Source organism: Aythya ferina, assembly GCF_964211825.1.
Source record: "Aythya ferina genome assembly, chromosome: 1".
Classification (NCBI taxonomy): Eukaryota; Metazoa; Chordata; class Aves; order Anseriformes; family Anatidae; genus Aythya; species Aythya ferina.
The window spans coordinates 113,003,543-113,019,973 of NC_140296.1; the positions used below are offsets into that span (position 1 = coordinate 113,003,543).

The 16,431-nt window shown below is 38.2% G+C and overlaps 1 protein-coding gene and 1 long non-coding RNA gene across 3 annotated transcripts in view; one reads left to right on the forward strand and one right to left on the reverse strand.

The window, feature by feature from the left end:
* The window catches only part of PROS1 (protein S), a 35,241-nt gene that overhangs the window by 10,004 nt on the left and 8,806 nt on the right, over positions 1–16,431 (forward strand). The window contains exons 5-11 of the mRNA XM_084515644.1: positions 750–872; positions 1,028–1,150; positions 3,279–3,404; positions 9,996–10,117; positions 12,589–12,707; positions 14,801–14,990; positions 15,952–16,119. Of these exons, the coding sequence (XP_084371770.1) occupies positions 750–872; positions 1,028–1,150; positions 3,279–3,404; positions 9,996–10,117; positions 12,589–12,707; positions 14,801–14,990; positions 15,952–16,119 (971 nt within the window). The remainder of the gene's footprint in view (positions 1–749; positions 873–1,027; positions 1,151–3,278; positions 3,405–9,995; positions 10,118–12,588; positions 12,708–14,800; positions 14,991–15,951; positions 16,120–16,431) is intronic.
* LOC311435094 overlaps positions 1–16,431 on the reverse strand; it is a 35,202-nt gene that overhangs the window by 7,396 nt on the left and 11,375 nt on the right. Inside the window, exons 1-3 of one of the 2 annotated variants that reach the window (XR_014691932.1) lie at positions 15,521–15,750; positions 15,317–15,392; positions 7,813–7,906 (exon numbers count right to left, since the gene is read on the reverse strand). This is a non-coding gene — a long non-coding RNA (uncharacterized lncRNA). Of the gene's footprint in view, positions 1–7,812; positions 7,907–15,316; positions 15,393–15,520; positions 15,751–16,431 lie in introns of those variants that run through there. The other variant, XR_014691931.1, reaches the window with a different exon arrangement.

Here is a 16,431-nt window from a genome sequence, read left to right on the forward strand (position 1 = left end):
AAAGCAAATGTGAAGATGCCTTGTGTAGTGTGCTGACGTAAATTTATGAAAACGGTGCCAAAAGTTAAAAGACCTTATGTATTTTGGGTAGAGCAAGAAGACAATGAATTCTGTTCTTGAATTCTGTTCTCTGTCCCAAACAGTGTATTTTGAGCCTTCCTTTCTGAAATCTTGACAGTATGCATAGTCTTCAACTGCTCTTTCCAATCCAAATTTTGGTTTGTCATTTCAGTTAATATCTGTGAAAGGTGACTGTTAGACACAAATGTATCCAGTCTACCCAAAGAACCCGGGTAGCAAAGGCAACCTGAGGTATAAGGTTCTTGAACGTGATTCTTCTTGAATGGAGAAAATGAACACTTGAATTGTATTCTCAAATTTTTGGTGCTGAAAGTTTGATATTTCTACTGAAATTTGTGGTAACTTGACGAGGCAGAGCGCTTTTCTTTTAAAAGTGGAACGAATAAGTCCTTCAAATTTAATGAAAATAGGATCATCTTCCTTTTGTCACAGTTTGCAGGGATTAAGATGGCTTAGTGAGTCATTTGGTTTTTGGTTGTTTTCTGTAGGACAAAGGGGGAGTACTGGTGGCTTTTTAGCATGAGTTTTGTATGGATATTTGGTCTTATGCATCAATGCCTTCCTATTTTATGAAAGGTACCTGTAGGAAGACAGAAAGAAGGACTAAAGCTATCCTCGAGGGACAACAACCCTAAATGACAAGTATTTCTAATGTTTTCCTCCCACAGAAATTTCAAACCAGTGTAGCCCTCTGCCATGCCACATAGATGGATATAAGGATTGCATAGATGGACAAGCCAAATACACATGCATCTGTAAACCAGGATGGCAAGGAGAGAATTGTGAAGAAGGTATAGTCTCCAATCTCCTTACAATATCAGTTCTCAGGAACACAGTTACATATAAAACACTGAATACTATCAGATCTTTAAGTATACCTACAGTCACAGAGGTGTGAACGAATGCTTTCCTCTGAGCAGAGATTTCTGTTTTGATTTTGTTCTAGATATAAATGAATGTGAAGACTTCAATGGAGGTTGTAGCCAACGCTGTTCTAATTTACCTGGAAGCTACCGTTGTTTATGTGAAGATGGCTACTTTATGCTTCCAAATAAACGGGACTGCAAAGGTAGGAAGTGAGTCTTAAGGAGAATTTCATTACATAACAGTACACTGCCTATTAGCTAGAGAGGAAAGTAGTCTAGTAGTTCCGCAATTGTTCTAAGTCAGCAAAAGCTTGCATTGCCCCTGACTTGCATTGCCCCTGCTTCAGCCTGGCTCCTCATCCCACCTCCTGTCTTACACTACTCCAAACATTTGTGCAAATGTATAGTGAAAAAGATGAACGAACTGAGGTGGTTAAAACAACACAGGGGTTAAAACAAAACAAACAAACAAAAAGACAAAACAAAAAAGAATGATACCACGATACTAGATACTAATTCCTTATTAGAGCACTGTAAAGGTTGTTTTAAACACTAACCAGTTTCTGTTATCCTTTAGGCATGCTGAAACAAGAATATAGAGTGGTGCAACCAGCTAACACTGTTCCCACTGAAATCCTCTCTGATAAACACTGACTTAGGCTTAGTCACTCCTAATTTGTGATGCCCTTCTTTTCAGAGTTATAAGTTCATTGGAGAATAATCTATTAATGAATCTACAAATGCTCTTTATGGAGAGAAGTATTTCTCTTTCACTCACCCAGAATAATTTTTCCCTGTACCTAAATGCGTTTATTATTATTGACCATGACCTACATGCTGCATTCTACTCGAGAAAAAAAAAATACAGTTATTAACTCATAGGTATTTTTTTTTTCCTGAGTAGGAATTGCCAAGTAACCTAATTTTATTTTAGTATTTTTTCCCCCTGAACTGTGCCAACAGTTTTGGGTAACATCAAATAACTCAAGAAGCCAGACCTGCCACTGTCTCTACCTTTAGTCTCAATATTTTTGTGAATGAATACTTTCAAACGAAATTCCAGAAGAACATAAGATGGCTGCTGTGTCAAATAGCAGATAAGCTGGTTAGAATCTCTGCAGTTCTTGGAAAGATGCTGGAAAAGTTGTCTAAAAAAAAAAAAATTCAAAGAAAAATACACTAACAGTTAATAACTTAGATCAACGAGACAAAAGTTTAGAACTAACTCTGATTCTTTGCAGAAGTTTTAGCATAATGCTTGGCTAAAAAAGAGCTAGTTCTTTTCAGTTAGTTAACACTAGAATCAGTGAGTAACAGACAAAGGGAAATAACCAGCTGACATACACAAATACAAAAGAGTCTTCACAGAGAAGTAGAGCTTTACACTATTTTCAGTAGTGATGTAAGTACATATCTGACTACTGATCATTTAAAGACTATCAGATTGGCAAATAATAGTACAGCCTGAGTACCAGTTAGGTCATTTGATAAACTGGATTTACATGTTTCCTTACGTCCAAGTATAAAATTGTACACCAAGAAATTTGAAGTCCACAAGGCAAATGTCAAAAAGTAGACTGTATCCTAGACAGCTTTGACTTCAAAAACGCTTTGAGTCCTCACAAGCAGGTAACAGAATCTGTTCTCCCCATGCAGTGCTATTCCAACAACTACTACAAAACCATGGAGAAAAATAGCATGATCCTTGCATGTGCAAGTGGGAATTGAAGTACTACCAGGGATCTGTTACTTCTCTGTCTACAAAACATTTAGTTTGATTGATACGATATGTTATATCCACTTGTCACATCTGCATTTTGAAAACGACATTGAAAAATTGGAAACAACACTAAAATGGTTGGAAGGAAATAGTGAGTGACTTGAACACCTGTCAACATAGCAAATTCAAAGAAGATTGTGACATGAATTGATTGTAGCATGCAAAAAACTGATAGAATTATTTCTTGTCTTTCTGTATGCGTTTTTATAAGATTTTATTATGCAGTGTGGTTTAGTTTCTAGGAAATCTGCAGACTCTTTTTCTCTTATTGCCTTCCTAGATGTGCATCTCTTTTCCTGTTATCCACAGAACACGTGAGAAAATGTTAAAGATAGGCAGGCAGAAAATTCATTTTTCACTGAGGGCATACAGAAATGCCTTTCACAGACCTCCAGAAGTCTTTACTGCTATAGTTATAGTCTGCTATAAAATCATGACAAACCTAGCAAGGAAAACAGTTTGCCAGCCTCACTAAGTTCTTACAGTTTCGGTTAGGAAAAAATAGTATGCAAGAGATTAACTTGTTTTTAGTAACTTGTTTGTATTTCTAGATATAAATGAATGTGTATTATACCCAAACATCTGTGGGACAGCCATCTGTAAGAATACCCTGGGGAAATATGAATGTGAATGTCCAGAAGGCTACACATATAATTTAACATCCAAGAACTGTGAAGGTAGGTCTTTCCCCTGTGCCACTCTACCAGCTTTTTTTTTTTTTTTTTTCTCTTCCTCCTCTTTCCATTCTTGAGTCTACTGCTATAACAAACTCCAGCATCTCTTCTAGTAGTGCATTGATTAATCTTCATATTGTTTATTGTGATATGACTCAACTGTTCTTTCAAGGGCCCAAGCAGGCAATATTGTGCAGCATGTGAAGTTGCAGTGACTTGCTCCCAGGTATTCAGGAGTTACCATGTATTCCCCTGTTTGCTGCATGCCGAACAACTCCATGAGTTCATACGAGCAATGTCACCTGTCTCACTGTAGAGAGGACTTTCTGTCCTAGTTCTCAAACCAGCCAGTAAGTTTCTTTCAGATAACTTGAAGCAACATGTTGAGCATCTGGACATTACTAGGGAGTCTTATACCCTGTTTTTAAGCATCACTACAGTTGTAAGGATGGAATATTTGACATCAGCCAGTTCAATATACGCCTAACTCAAGATAGGTTATAGAAAAAGCAATTAAAAGTACTTATTTGGCAATTCCAAACCAGCTGAGACACTTAAAAAAATATTTATAAGGACACAGTAACCAGAAATTAAACCCATACTTTATCTATTGGTCTCGAATATCTAAACAGCTTCTCTATATCCACATAATAGGCTGTTTAGGTGCTTATTTAGTTCTCATGGCCAGGGACTCTGTCTCTCTGTCCTTTATATGTCCTTAGTTTTAAGATACCAGAAAGAGCTTTTCACTGTATTTAGTGAAATTTTAAATAACGTTAAGTTGTCTAAACCTCCCTTGGGGTCTCTAGATATGTTGGAAATTAATCACATTAGATTTAGTTGATCTCCATTCTAAGCTGGAAGTGAAAGGATAACAATTGCATGAAATACATGTGTGTGTGTGTTTATATATATACACATCTATATATGTGTATACATATATTTCAAAGACCCCACGTTTAAAGTGAAAAAATTCTCTCTCCAGAAAAAGAGCTATTGAGGGGAGAAAAAAAAAAAAGATCTACATCAAAAGAACGTTTTCTCAAGAGTATTCTTTTCTGAAATGAAAATTCGATAGAAAAACCCTCACAGCAAAGTTGAAAAGTACTGATAACTTGTGGTAAAGTGGCAAGAAGCCATTCTGACAAAGACCATCATAAAATAACCTTTTCAAGTACTGGAAGAATTTGCAGTTGTCCTACAGCGTACTTTAGTTCACTACGCCTGTTGTCAAAGTTTCTGTTTAGTACACAAATCAGAAATCAAATTTCAGTCATAAAAGAGAGAATGGGCTTTTAGAGTTTTGCTATGAATGGAAATTTTTGATGTTGCCTTTAAGAAAAATACATCAGTGATTAGTTTTTATTCTAAATGTTACTTCTATGTTACCGTCTAAACAGACGCAAAAGCAGCTTCTTGCTGGCTATGAATATTCTGCTGTGTGGCTTTTCATGCAGCATTCCTGTGACAAAGCTTTGCCTAATAGTAATGATTATATATTCAGACATCTGCTATTTGTCCAGTTACTACAGGATTAAAACTCTACTGACGATTTTGTGTCCCATTTTGAACAACGTGCACTGGAATGGGAAAGACCTCACCATAATTAATCTAATTCTCACTACTCTCTGCAGATATGTGGGCTGCATCAAATTGAATTTAAGTATTTTTCATCTTTTGAAACTGGGATCCCAAAAGATTGCAAGATGAGGACATTTAAACCAGCAAGTTTTACCTCCTGGATGGAGAATAACACTGTTAAGCTTTCAGATCTGGTTGTAACCACATTAAATGAGTCATCAAATCCTATCTAAGGATTGTGTAGACAGACAGGAACGTAGCCTTCCAGAAAGACTAAATGACATTAGTTTTTCATTGCCATGTTACAAGTAGGTGGCAAAATTCAATTACTCGTACTAGGAAAATCAGGTTTGCATATAATTACATATTCATCTCTGTGATGACAGTAACAATAATGTGGAAGAGATTTTTTTTCCCCCAAGAATTTCTGGGAGCAGTTGGCTGCAGTTCTTCATCCCCACCTCTTACAAGACACTATCGGTAGAAAAAGTCTGTTTCATAGAAGTCATACAACTCTAGATACAAATCTTCTCATACTTCTTGCAATTTTGATCACTTAGCAATTTTGACCAAGTATGCTTATTGTGTTAGTTGGGCCTGGCTTTCGGTCAGTGCCTAGGAGATAAAGCATGCTAAAACCATATTTGGAAGAATTACCTAAAGTTTGGAATGCCTCTCCCCATATTCTTCTCCCTTCTCTGGATGGGGAACTCCTCCTAAAGAGGTGACTGAACCAGTTAATCCAACAGGACAGAGCATATCTGCATTCCAGGTATTAGTCCTCCTTAGCACCTGGTCTGAAAATCTGAGACAGGGAATAAAACTTTACCTTTTCCTCATGAACTGTTTAACACACACAAAATGCTGCTTAGCTGCATCCATGCTCTGGGGGAATGACTGTTTCCCTAGCAGCATGTAGAACACCTCCCCTCTAGGACATGGTTTGCAGCTCCTTTATGGCCAATTTTATCATACCTTAGCAACTTATCCAAAGTACGTTATTTCAGTCTTCCACTGAAAGCAGCTCTCTGAACCCAGGATGCTGCTCAGATTCATGGGTTTGCATGAGAAGCTTCAGCTGGCTGTTCAATGATGTGGGACTGACGTTTGGATGGATATGAGGGAAGCCTTTGAAATCGCTCAAACAAGCATGCAAAGTTGTATTCAACAACTTGGAAGAAAGTAAGATATTTTTAACATAGTTAAAAGGAAACAAACACCCTAGTCCCCTCCAGCTTGTGCAAGTCAACATTTCTATAACAGGACAATTAGCTCTGCATGGGAACATTCATTTGGACTGATCAGGGATTGTAGAACAACTGCTGAGGAAGAAGACTGATAACTACGCAGGAAGCTTGCCTATCCTTCTGCAGCTATCAGACACTCTGGAAGGAAACCTTACTCTTGAACATTAGGTTCATTTTGGCAATGGAAATTTACACCCCTCACACCCCCAAGACTGGTACCAGTCTCCAAGTAATTGATTAAATGATAGAAATTCGTCTGTCAGGCAGTGTGTAATAAGCTTTCATAACAACTTCATAAGCTTCTGGTTTTCTGCATGTTCTGGGCCTGAGCAACGTGCTCAAAATGAACTGCTGCTTTCAGAGAATTCAATACTCTGTTTTACTCTATTGCTACAGGTTAGTTAGTGCTTATAGTTTTACTTTTGTACTGCTGGGTATTCATGTGCCAGAAGCGGTAAAGAATCTTCCACAGGGAGCAATGCCTCCTGAAGTGTCTGTACAGCGTCATGCTCCTCTGGGAAGGGCTTAGGAAAAGAGTTGCTTCTCAGAGTCTCTACTTCCACTGCTCTTGGGAGACATCGAATGTTATGGTTTACTGAGACAGAGGGATTTGGCCAACCTCTTTTCAGTGGTTTGTGGGGACAGGACAAGGAGTAATGGCCACAAGATGGAGCACAGGAAGTTCCACACCAACATGCAAAAGAACTTCACGGTGAGGGTGACGGATGACGGGAACAGGCTGCCCAGGGAGGTTGTGGAGTCTCCTCTGGAGATATTCAAGGCCTGTCTGGATGCCTACCTGGGCAGCCTGCTCTAAGGAACCTGCTTTGGCAGGGGGGTTGGACCCAATGATCTTTCAAGATCCCTTCCAACCCCTACAATTCTGTAGGATCTCCACAGCGAAGCAAGCTATAGAGTTTGTTTTTTTTTTCCCTTCTCTTCTCTGTGTGCTCAGGCCTAAGTGGATTTCCTAGCCTATTCAGAGCCCTAAATGATCATACTGAGAATGAAATTTATTTTTCCCAAAACAGGCAGAACAGGAAAGGACAGAGAAAGCATTCTTCTCACCCACTGCATACTATCCCTAGGCTGTGTTTTGGAATTTGGCTCATTTGCATGTATGATAAGATGCAAAAAAACAACCTACCAAGCCAAAAAAAAACAGTGACAGAACCAGCTTGACCTTTTAACACATCATTTTATAGTCTTAGTTTTAAATGGACATCACACCACAAGTCACCAGAAGTTATTAGAAAATGACTTTCACCACAGAACCCCTTGTACCAAGTTGATCTTGCAGTCTATTGGGTTAGGTAACACCCGTCAAGACCATAAACAGTTTAATGAGTTCCAAATGGAAAGGATTACACATGCCAAATGAAAGAGAGGTGATCTAATTGCAGACAGAGGAAATGGAAGGGTCAGTTGCAATTATGCACCAGCAAAACATTTCTTAACAACTGACCAGATCCTGCTGTATGACTAATTTGTGAGCATTATCTCTGAGGCATATGGAAAGAAGTATGATTCAAACTCTAAAATAAGCACTTAGATATTGCAACTCACCCTTTTATCTTACTCACCTAAGTAGTACTACAGGTGACAAAGGCCAAAATGAATGAAGAAGGAATCAAGCCATAAGCAGAGCATTGGTAATTTACAATTGCAGGAGTTTACCTGTATGTACATAGAGAGTAACACATTTCAATAGGTTAGCTTTCCCAAATCTGAGCAAAGAAGACCTCTTAACATTGGCAGACATTCACCTCTGAAGACTGCAATTTCAGGTACAGTCACAATTAAATTTAAACATTTGTTAATTTAAAATAATTCAAGTTAAGGCATTGCAACACACAAGCCATCTGCAAAACGCTGTCAGATGAACTTTTTACAACATCCATTACTGTATTTCTGCATTAACAACTTATTTTATCCCCTTACCTGAGTTATTGGATTCTTGAGGCATTTGAAGGATCAGAGAGAAGCAGGAAAATCTCCTCTGTGACCTTTTCTGCAGCTGCGTACCTAAGATCGGTTAGAATTCTAACAATCCAAAAAGCTGCAGTCATCAATTCTCCAATTATATGTTAGGAACTACCTTTCGATGTGCATGAAACCTTTTGCCAGAACAGGAAAACACCATCGGCAATACTTGCTGGTCAAAGATTTAAGGTCTTGTATACATCTTTTTGACCCAGAATATCCTCAGTGAGCTGTCCCAGGGCAGGCAGTGGAACCACATGCAGAGCAACTGATATGACCTTGCTGTTTTTAGAAGTGCCATGATTATAATGCAGAGAACTCACAACAAGAACTTTTATCATCTCCTTCCATGACAGAGCACTGTCTTAGTGAAATGGAAGCAAGGCAAGTGGTAGAGCTGGGTGTCGAGTTCTACACAGCTTGAACATACTACAAAGACAACAAGAGATTTCTGTATTGCATCCTATGCCTTTCAGTAGGGATATCCAGAACTTTAGTTCTGGTTGTATTACCTGTAGTAAGGGACAGTACAGCTTTTTCTTTTGAGATGAATGTGCAGGAGGGAGCGTAAGCCTGAGCACAATTCCCTTGCAGTGATCATTTAAGGAAAAGGTGAGGAAGATGAGACATTTTCATAATAAAGAACTCTTCATCCAATTACAAGGTCCTTTTCATGAGTTGTTGCCCATTTAAGTAATGGAGAAACTGCATGCACTTGGAGGCTGAGCAGTGTACAAATCGTAGTTGTAACTGCAACAACAGTAGAAATCAGAGTAGCATCCAGAGTGCAAAACATGGTGTACTGTTTTGGAAGGAGATTATGCATGGTTGCTGCAAAGTAGCAGATTTTACAATAAGTGTTTTTTTTTTTCTTTCCCTTTTTTCTCCTCCCCTCAAGCAACAGCAAAAAAAAAAAAAAAAAAAAAAAGTATTTTAGTCCTGAAAAAACTAACATAAAATGGAACACTTAAAATTCACACGCTACTACAAAATTGCTTATTCACACTTGTTTCAAAACAAGTATTGCAGTTTCTTTAATCTGAGGACCCAAAGCACCCTCAGAGCTTTTATCCAGGAGAGATTTTGCTCATTTCTGTATTAGAAATGTAACAGTTACATTGGCTTTTTACATAGCCTTTCCTTTCTAAACTATTATATATAGCCTGCAATATTGAAAATGAAGTTGCTGTAGCTTTCTTACAGCTTAAATGAGATTGGTCTGCACAAATAGATGCTGTCTGAAACTTAGTTATTTGTAAGATTATTGTGTGTTGTTTTAACACGTGTTTATTTTAAAACACGTATTTTGCCCTGAAATTATTTTGGTCTTACGTGAAAAAAATCATGTCCCTTTTCCACACAGTTGCTTTATAAATTCTTAATAACTCTAAATTATGTTGATATCCATTGGGAAATGAAAAGGTCTGATGCAGAACGACATTTCTACCATAAATGGTAGTGATTTATTGAGGTCTCTTGCACTAATGCAACCACCTTGCAGCTCAGCTTCTTACTGCCTCACAAATCAGACCAATTTTCCCCCTGCTCTGCACACAAGGCCCTTATCAGATTACTAGGGCTTATACACCCAGCAGGTAATTCTGGATTGTACATTTTACATAGGAGACATCTGTTAGCATTAGTTAGCTTAGCAGCAGTCACCTGTTGGATTCATGTTAAGCTGTAGAACCCATCTTGTCTATTATTCCATTAAAGTGTTAGTTTTCAGTCTGAACCACGAATAATCTTAATAAATCTTTCTATATGCTTCTATTTCTCCTAGATATTGATGAATGCACTGAAGATATTTGTGCTCAGCTTTGTGTAAACTCTCCAGGAAGTTATAGCTGCTATTGTGATGGCAAGAAAGGGTTCAAGCTCTCTAAGGACATGAAGAATTGTGAGGTAAAACTGCACTATGTAATATTCCATATGGAAAATCAAAGTTGGATATCTCTTGATGACAGGATGAGTTAGATTCAATGAAGTAGGAAGATATTTGAGAATGGATTCAAAATCGCTGAGAAATGCTGGGGACTTTGAGCTATGGTTTGGCTCACAAAGCAGACACAGTAGGGATTTGGATGCCATTCAGTTCATGCATGCGCATTTACAGGAATCCTGTCAAGAAAGACTGGCTTAGGCAAGCTTCTATTTCCTGCTGCTTCCAAAATAAGCTCCAGCTTTTTCCTATCAAACAAATAATGCCTGTTCAGCTTACTCAGAGACAAAATACTCCGATTTGCCCATATGTTCCTAGGCTTTCCTTAGACTGCACAAAAGTTTTCACTTGCTCTTTCAGAATTACTCTTTTTTTTTTTTTAATCCAAACAGGCAAAAAAAAAACCAACAAAAAACCTGAGCTGGATTGTTTTCGGCAGTTTTCATCTGCAATAGCTTAAGAAAAAGCACTTAGTAAAACTTGCCAATTGAACAGCACCTCATAGCCAAAATAGGCTGTTCATGCTCAGCTTATTAGTAGTAGAAAGTTTAGAAGTCTGGAGAATCCCAGTACAGGGATTTTCTTGTGAATGGTTCTCTGTATGCTCTGAAAGGTTCAGGCAGGCTGAGACTTGTTTTACGAGGTAAGCTCAGATAACTGCCAACAAAAGAAACACCTCTAACACACTATAATAAAACTGGGCTTAAACCCAGCCTGAACAAGGTCTGGTACAAGTGCTAGCATGTGCGTATTAGAACTGGTTTGTTCTTCCTGAAATTTTATATCTGAACAAAGTTGGTATTCATTACATTTCCTTTTCCTTCTTCCTGAAAGAAAAGTATCTTCTGGCTTCATTACATGTTATTTTTCAATTTGGTTATTCAAAAGTGATCAACTGTCTATCTGGAAGCTAGTTTCAGGCCTCTAAACTGGAAAAAATAGTTTAATCGGTTGAAAATATATGCAATCCAAAGACTAGTTATATTGGCAGACATAAAATGGAGTTGCCATAAAATTCAGGAGCACCTCTACATTTAACAAAACTGCTTCATCATGAATACATGAGTCCGAGTTCGGGTACTCTACTTAACTATTTACCCAACTAACAAAAAGCATATTTTGAGAACAGAAGAGCCCTCCCACACCTATTCTTGTTGGTTCTGTTCGGCAGGACTGCTATGCTGCCATCATATGAAAATTAAACAAGAGGTCTTTTGAGGGATAATTTCAGATCAAAGATGTTCTTAAGCTCCAACTAGTCAAGGACACAAGTAATCTAAAGCCTATTCTGCAAGTCTTCCTACCTTATGCAGAGCATAGGTACCTGTATCTAAAGCAAATCTGAGTGCTTTACTTTTAAGACAAAACTGTAGATATTAATTATAACATCAGTTTCAGAAGACAAAGAAATCAACATCATCTTAGAAGGGATGGTTGACATTTCTTGAACAAATATTTTACTAGTTTAAATTTGCACTTAATTCCTGTATATAAGGTCTGTTTACATCTTCAGGTAGCTGAAAGAATAAGAGCAATTCTGTCCACAGCCCCCTCCCCCCTACTGCAGCTGGCTGACTGTGATTATTCACATTTGACTTTGGATCACGTATTTTGATTAATTCCAGTTTCACATACTGCTTTAGGACTTTCAGTTGCCACAAATACTTAACACTTCTCTTTTAGACTTTTCCTGAAAACACACTGCTTTAAGAGCTTCATAGCTCCACTAACAGTTCTCAGCAATATTAATTCAATGCTATTCCATAAGGAAGAGCGTTGATTGCATCAACATCCCTTTCCAGAGCTCAAGAAAGACAAGTACATTCAATGAACAGCCAGACAAAGATTTTGTATTGACCTGTTACTGAATCTACTTGTAAATTGCTTCTTTTTATTCCAGGTAAATGATTCTAGTAGTACCAGAAGCTGTACAGATATGAATAGTTGTATATCAGTAATGATAAAGAAAAGGTGATTTTTGTTGATTTTTAAATCTGCATAAGACATTGCTCTGGCCCCATTCCCTTCTAAGACCTGATCAGGTTTAGATTCCACACAGCTTTAATAATGGAACCAGGCAGGACCCTAGCAGATGGGTGTCATCAGTCCCTGGTGACAGAAAAGGAAATGATGGAAGATTAGAATTCTTGATTCAAAAACTGAATATTTAAATAGTTACAATCCACCAGGACTGTGTTTCAATCTCAATTATCCTTCAACAACTTAAAGAAATGGACTTTTCAAACAAAAAGAAACACACTATTTCATTTGCAAATAGATATTCAAGTTAAAAATAAATTTAAAAAATGAGGTAAGCCATCCATTGCTTAAAGAAACAACAACAACAAAATAGACTAACAGGCAACAACAGAAGTTACTTCACAGAATATCACAACGCAACATTAACAGCTTTTTTTTTCTCTATTATTTTCAGTCTATTCCTCTGTGTATCCCACTGAACCTAGAAAAGAATAATGAACTGCTTTACCTGGCAGAACAGTTTACAGGAATTCCTGTTGTGAACTTAAAGTTTAAATTGCCAAATGTCACCAGGTAAGCATTTGCTTTTGATAAAAGTATGCCTGGAAATCATGGACATTTTTTTCCCTTAATTTTCTGAGGGCGTAAGGTACATTGCATGCAAAAATTATACCACCATCTCCCCATGGATTAAGATATTTTTATATGGAGAATGAATTAACTCAGGTCCCTATGTACACCATCACTTAAGGGAGCGCAGAGTTGTTTGAAAGCGGACAGGAAGAGTCAGTTTGGAGTCAGTTTACAGCATCTCTTATTGACTGTACTGTGTCCCTGAGACACCTAATCGGTGTAGACAGCAGCTTTCTTATGTGGCAAAACTAAGAGGTCAGCAGGTTTCTTCCAGACACCTCAGGAGAAGGTAGGAGCCACTAGCATCTGTGTCCCAGCCAGGGAACAGCACACAGCTGGGGCAGACAGGCACCACTGGCATGTGGTGTGATCATGTATATGAATAAACAAGTTGGAGTCTTCCAGCCATTACAGACCAGGTTACAGATGCTGAGATGCTGTTGGTAGAGAAGAGGTATATGGACTGGGAGAAAGAGTTCAGAGAAATCCAGACTTAAGTGGGCAAAAAACGAAAGAGGTTTGAGGACAGTAGATATAATAGGCAGTAGGTCCCATTGGTTCGTGGAGAGCAAAACTGGTTCATCTTTGTGATAGAACCTTACTCATGAAAGAAAGAGCAGGGGTTAGGAAAGGTGGGAGTCAGTGATGCAGATACAGGAAGACATTTAGAATTCTCTGTTTGAAATTCAGATATGGTAGAAGAAAAAGTTACTGTATAGCTTCTATTCTCATCTATGGGTATGGCTTCAGGTTTGTTAGTGGTGCTACTTCCTTTCTGCTTTGGGTAGAAGCTGCCTCCTGTTACACACACACACTGCTGAGAAACAAAAACAGGCCAAGGCTCCCCCTATCCTGTTCTTCCTTTCAGCGTTCCAAGGACACTGATAAAGTGCAGTACCTTGTCTACAGCACTGTCTGTGTGATTTCCTTTACAGCTGTCAGAACAATTGACAAAGGTAGTGACCTCTTCATTACTGTTGGACTTCTTCACGGTGGTAGCTGAAATTGCAGCACTCCTTGACATACTGAGTGAACAATTTCAAGAGTAACAGCAGCAATAGCCGTTGAGTTGGTGATCCCCAGAGCCTCAGAATCTTACAGAAAGACATAAATAGTGAGAACTTTTTCCTCTGCCATTTTTCCAAGTTGACCTAGCATTAATGCTCTCCTGAAAGACCTTTCGAAGATGATAAATGTTTGACACTATCTTAATAGTCTCCGTGTAAATACAGAATGATTTTTTGTAGGTCTGCATGAGAGACTGACATCTAGTGGACAAAGAGCAAGACTGGAAGTTAAAGTGAATCAAGTTCTCAATTACAGCCCCCATACTTGTTTCTTTTATTGTCTTCAGCAAATCCTTACTCCAGTGTGCTTTGTTTTTTCCTTTCATGCTAAATCTGTTTTATATAGCCCAGAAGTTCTAGGAGAGGAGGGCTGTTCTCACTGTACTTATACTCTCTACTACAGTAGCCTGTACCGTAAATCATAATTGTACTATGTATACATTCAATCAACTGCCGAGGTCCAGACAACAAATCCTCAAATTAAAGAGTGCTGTATCAAAGACATCAGTATCTGTAGCAAATTGCTGGGTCATAATTGTTGTAGGGCAGCACTTGGCAGCCCTGTTGAGCTAAAGCATGCCATAGATCATGTGTTTTTCCCCATATCACATCTCCATGCAATGCAGTAGGGATATTATCTCTATCCTCTTACTAAAGTAGATGCGATATCCTTCACAGGCAAAGCTCATAGCAGATTTGGGAACTGAACCAAGGCTAATTCAAATCCCAGCTCCAGGCATTAATCTCAAAACATTTCCCTGGATTCAGATGAACAACATTAGATTCTGCATTTGACTAATAACATCCAAATACCACAACTGCTCAGAAACAGAGTTACCAAAAGGTTAATATCTATGAATTTTTTATTTTTTTTTCTCCCCTAAAACCTTACTAACAGGTTTTCACAGGTTCTTCAGTACTTAGGTTTTCTGTCTTTATTAATAAGATTCCTTCTTCACAACTCAGATTTTCAGCAGAATTTGATTTCCGGACATATGATGCAGAGGGAGTTATACTCTATGCAGAATCCCTTGACAGCACAGCATGGATCTTGCTTGCTCTTCGTGATGGAAAGATTGAAATTCAATTCAGGAATGAATTTGGAACAAAAGTTACCAGCGGAGGAAAAGCCATTAATGATGGCCTGTGGCATATAGTAAGCTGGGTTTACCTCTGTCCTCTCCTTCCTTTAATCCCCTATGAGAACATTCTGTACTGTATGCAGAAACTAAGCAACTGTTCCAAGGGCTTAAAATGATGCCCTCAAATTCCAGACTTAAATACCAACCAAGAAACTTGTGAGCATGCCTTACATCTGAGAAATCATGGCATTTGTTCATCATTGATAATGAGAATTAGCACTACCTGGCAGCATAAGAATTATTCTTTGTAGTCATGAAAAGGGAAGCAGCAGATCATTAGCAAGTATGATTGCAAGGTGAGCTGAACAATAAGACACTTTGCCTAGGAAGCAAGATTTACCTTTGGTAGACCAGAAGCCCAGCTTGTTCTTCAAGCTTGCATACCTAAGGTGAAAGGCCTTGCTCAGGTATACCATCTATAAAAAATAGCATATTATTAACACCAGTAAGTTTGTTTTTAAAGGGGGCCAAGAGAAGCTAGAATTCTGCACAGACCTGCTTCAGTTTAGTACAACATGCATGAGATAAAAATCTATTTCTATACCTCACAATAGCAGGAGCAGGTGTTGAGCCCACTTTGTCCCTGTCCCACCTGGAGATTCAATCCTGTGCAGCAGGTTACAGCGACATGAAGAACTGCCAGATGTAGATGGGATGTAGAACAACTGTAGAAACAAGCTTCTTGCAAGCTCAGTAGACCATAAAGCAGGCTGACTAATCAGCTGCATGTGTTTTCCTGAGGGTAGGGTGGGAATAAAAGCACCCAGGTCATCCTCCTATGCGGTGTCCATGGAAATGGACAGTTGCTATGATTCAAGTTTAAATGTGCTATAAGTACTGAATACATTAAAACTATTTTACAAGTCAAATATTTAGAGGTACATAAATAATACTTTCATACAGGTATATAAAATTAGCATTTAAGAGTATTCTAATTATGTGTGTGTATACATAAACATTTCTATTTAATTTTAGATATCAGTTGAAGAACTAGAGCACAGCATCAGTGTAAAAATAGCTAAAGAAGCAGTGATGAACATTAACAGCCCGGGAACTCTCTTCAAACAGTCACACGGTTTCTTGGAAACTAAGGTGTACATTGCAGGATTGCCTCGCAAAGTGGGTGACACTCTAATTAAGCAGGTAACTAAAAAAGTAATGTTGATTAAGACTTAGTATTTTTGTATTGTTTCTTTAACAGTCACACGGGACATAGTAGCAGCTTAGAACCCATTTAGAAAATGAAAATGGAGTTACTAACCATGTTTTGAAAGCAAATATGCAGAAATCTCTGTACACTATCCTCAGTTACATTTCAGTTACAAAAACACAGTTCTTAAGGGCTAATCTTTCAGAATTATGTTGCTTGTTTCGTAAGATAGCCTTAAGATTCCCTAAAACACCACCACTTCTGCTGCAAGAGCATTTCAGAGCGATTCATGTGTCTGGTGCTAG